Source organism: Bison bison, unplaced genomic scaffold (assembly GCF_000754665.1).
Source record: "Bison bison bison isolate TAMUID 2011002044 unplaced genomic scaffold, Bison_UMD1.0 scf7180017864184, whole genome shotgun sequence".
NCBI lineage: Eukaryota > Metazoa > Chordata > Mammalia > Artiodactyla > Bovidae > Bison > Bison bison.
Window position 1 is genome coordinate 2277768 of NW_011494756.1, and position 3251 is coordinate 2281018.

At 56.0% G+C, this 3251-nt stretch overlaps 1 protein-coding gene across 1 annotated transcript in view; it reads right to left on the reverse strand.

Annotated features, from left to right (window-relative positions):
• Window positions 1–3251, reverse strand: part of SREBF2 (sterol regulatory element binding transcription factor 2) — a gene marked incomplete at its 5' end in the record, with an annotated part of 32126 nt that overhangs the window by 16776 nt on the left and 12099 nt on the right. Inside the window, 2 exon segments of the mRNA XM_010843698.1 lie at window positions 2016–2292; window positions 3129–3251. The exon segment at window positions 3129–3251 is cut by the window's right edge and continues 10 nt beyond it. Coding sequence (XP_010842000.1) covers window positions 2016–2292; window positions 3129–3251 — 400 coding nt within the window.

Sequence of the window (3251 nt, forward strand, 5' to 3'; positions counted from 1 at the left end):
CCCTGGGGGTGTGGCCAGCCAGGCCTGACCCCACCCGGCCTCTCTGGTCTCATATCAGGCCCCAGACTTCATTCGGCAGACCTTTACATATTGGTCTTCCTAGGAGGCACCACCAACTTGGCTTTCTCCTTTGCAGGCGGAGGGCAGTGTGGGGACCATGTCATCTCTTGGTCACTGTCCTCTCGGGGCCCTGCTCAGGGCCAGGCCCACCGAGCGCTGGGTGAGTGTGGGGGATGAGCAGTGTGAACCATCTCAGCTGGAACTCTCCCGAACAGATGCAGCTTCCGGATCAGAGACCTGGATGGAGCCTGTTCCATCCCCAGGGGGTCAGGATGGATGGGGAAGCAGGGAAGGTGTGCACATGGGGCCCTGCTGCGAGAGCTCTACAAGGCCGCAGGTGTTCCAGCCCCATAGCTGCCCTAGAGTCTCATCTCCATCCCCCTGGCCTGGGAGCGCCCCACTCCTAGGCGAAGCTCCCCCAGCCATCAGGCCACCTCCCGTCGCTGTGCCCACGGCTGCTCTCTGCCCTCGCCTTACCCACATCCCAGCAGCAACCTCCCTTCTTGAATCCTCTCCTCCCCACACACCAAGCCTCTCGGCCTCTCCTGCCTGGCCACCTCTCAGGTCAGCCTCTGCCCCGTTCCCTGTCCCTGCCCTATCCTTTCCGTGCAAGTCTCCTCCCACATGCCCTGGAGGGGCCCTTTCATCACAAGCCCTCTCATCAGCGCCCATGGCTTTTATCCTCACCTGCAGACTAGAGACCCAGCTCCATTCCGTGGACAACAGATCCAGCCCGGCCCCCACCACTGAATAGCCCTCCTCAGTGTCTCATGGGCAAGGGTCCCGAGCTGGATGTCTCACCTCCTCCCTAGAAAGCTGCGTGTCTCCTGTTCTCCCCACCTTTGTTGATGGCAACACGATTCACCCCGACTCTCAAGCAAGAAACCAGGGAAGCCCCTTACCCAATTTTCCTTACCCTTCCCATGCAATGAGTCCCCAAGGCCTGTCAACCACCTGCTCCTTCCTGTCTGTCTGTCTTTCTTCTCGGCATCTGCACCCGCTCCCGCAGGGCCTCCTAAAGGCAGCCTCTCCATCGGAGTGAATCTTCTTGGCTTCAGAGCACAGGCCTGATGACGTCATCGCCCCCACTGTGCTGGCTCCTGTCACCCTCCCCCCACACAGCCCACCTGGGGACACCACCGGGTGGGGGGGCTCCTCCTTGGGAACACGTCCCTCAGCCTGGAAGGCACATCCCTTCAGCAGAGCCAGTGAACTCAAACGCCTCCTTGCACGCAAAGCCGAGACTTGACACAAAGCCTTTCAGGGCCCTACCCGACATGGACCCCTCCCTCCCAGCTGAAACCCAACTCTTCTGTGACCCCTAAACCACACTGAACTGTAATTCACCTGCTGACCAATCTGCTTCTCTATTAGAGCAGGACTTTGTGGAATGAAATAAAGGATCATGTTTCACTGATTCTAAGACGTCATCAATTTTAAGTTTCTCCATTAACTTAAGCACCACCACAGAAAAACCACTGCCAACTCAACCATGACACTCAATGTGTAGAGGACACAGCCTGGTGCAGAGATGTTAAAGTGAAAAAAACACATGTCTTATAATGATGAAAGACTTCCCCGGTGGCTCAGATGGTTAAAAAAATCTGCCTGCATGCCGGAGATCTGGGTTCGATCCCAGGGTCAGAAAGATTCTCTGGAGGAGGGCATGGCAACCCACTCCAGTGTTCTTGCCTGGAGAATTCCACGGATAGAGGAGCCTGGTGGGCTACAGTCCATGGGGTCGCTAAGAGTCTGACACGACTAAGCGACTAAGCACACGTAATGATGAACGGCAATCTTCACAGCCATGGGTGGAGGGTTGGTCTAACCATCCTCGACGAGCATTGTAAAGGGGACTTCGTTCATCTGGGGCAGAAAACTGGCAAACTGAGGCTGGGCGGGGTGACGCTGTGGGGCACTGGGAGGCAGGCCGGGCTGCGGTGGCCAGCCCTCACCTGTGATGTGCAGCTGGTGCAGCCTGTGGTAGGCCAGGGCTGCATCCCGGGCGCTGGTCTTCGCTTCCTCCTCAAAGCCCGCAGCAGTGGCTGGGGCAGCCCGCCGGTGCTGGAAGACCTTCTTGAGCAGCCAGCGCACCAGGCGCAGCTTCTGCAGGCTGTAGCGGATCACGTTCCAGGAGAGGCTGCAGGCCAGGTCCAGGCGGGAGGTGGGCAGGGCCCGGCCCAGCACCGACAGGCAGGTCTGCAGGGTGGCCGCAGCAGCCGCAAAGTCCCCCTGGCGGGAAGCGAGAAGGTGTAACATTCGCCGGCCTTGGGGCAGCCTTTTAGTTTTGGTTTAGTGAAAACTCTTTCTCTTCAGTACTCCAGGTTATCAGAGTAATGCATGCTTAGTGAAGAAAAATCTGGGAAAACTCAGAAAGCTACAGAAAAGTACAAAGAAATCACCTGGAATCTTATCCCCTAGAATGACTGCTGCCATTCTGATATACTTCCTCCCAGCCTTTTTGCTAAACTGGGATTGTACCACGTTCTATCTTTAAGCAAATATTCTATCCAGAATTTCCCATGGTACCTTTCACACATAAGATGATAACATGGATCGAGACGATGAACCATGTGATCTTTTAGGCTTGTAGGTTCTTAAAATGTGGTTCCCAGAGACCAGGAGCATCATCAGCCCCTGGGATCTTGTTAGAAATGTGAATTCCTGGTTTTCCATCCCACCCCTTCCCCCCTACTGACTCAGAATCTCTGGGATGGGCATGGGCCCTCAGGGTGGTCCTTATGACCCTCAAGTTTGAGAACCACAGTTTTAGACAAATTTGCAGTGGAACTACTCTGACCGAGGATCTGAACAGGTCTCTGCCAACCTGAGAGGACCTAGTGGACAGTCTACTGCCCTGTACTGAAGACCCTGTCTGTGTTTTTCTCATTCCTGGAGGCCACACTTGGGAAACTAGGGTCAATGCTCTTCTCCCTTCCCATCATGCAATGCGTATGACACCCAAACCTTCCTTCCTGTACCTTTAAGAAGAGAGGACCCTGAAGAAGAGGGACAGAGGATGCCTACGCTCTGAGCATGATGGTCTCTGAGCCCGTGCGCAGACTCACCCGGGCGAGGTCCAGGTCTGCCTGCTTCCGGTGCCTCCAGAAGGTGACTGAAGAGCGCGAGTGTGGCCGGATTACCGGCTCCCCGTGAACCAGCAGCTTCACAAAGACGCTCAGCACGATCAT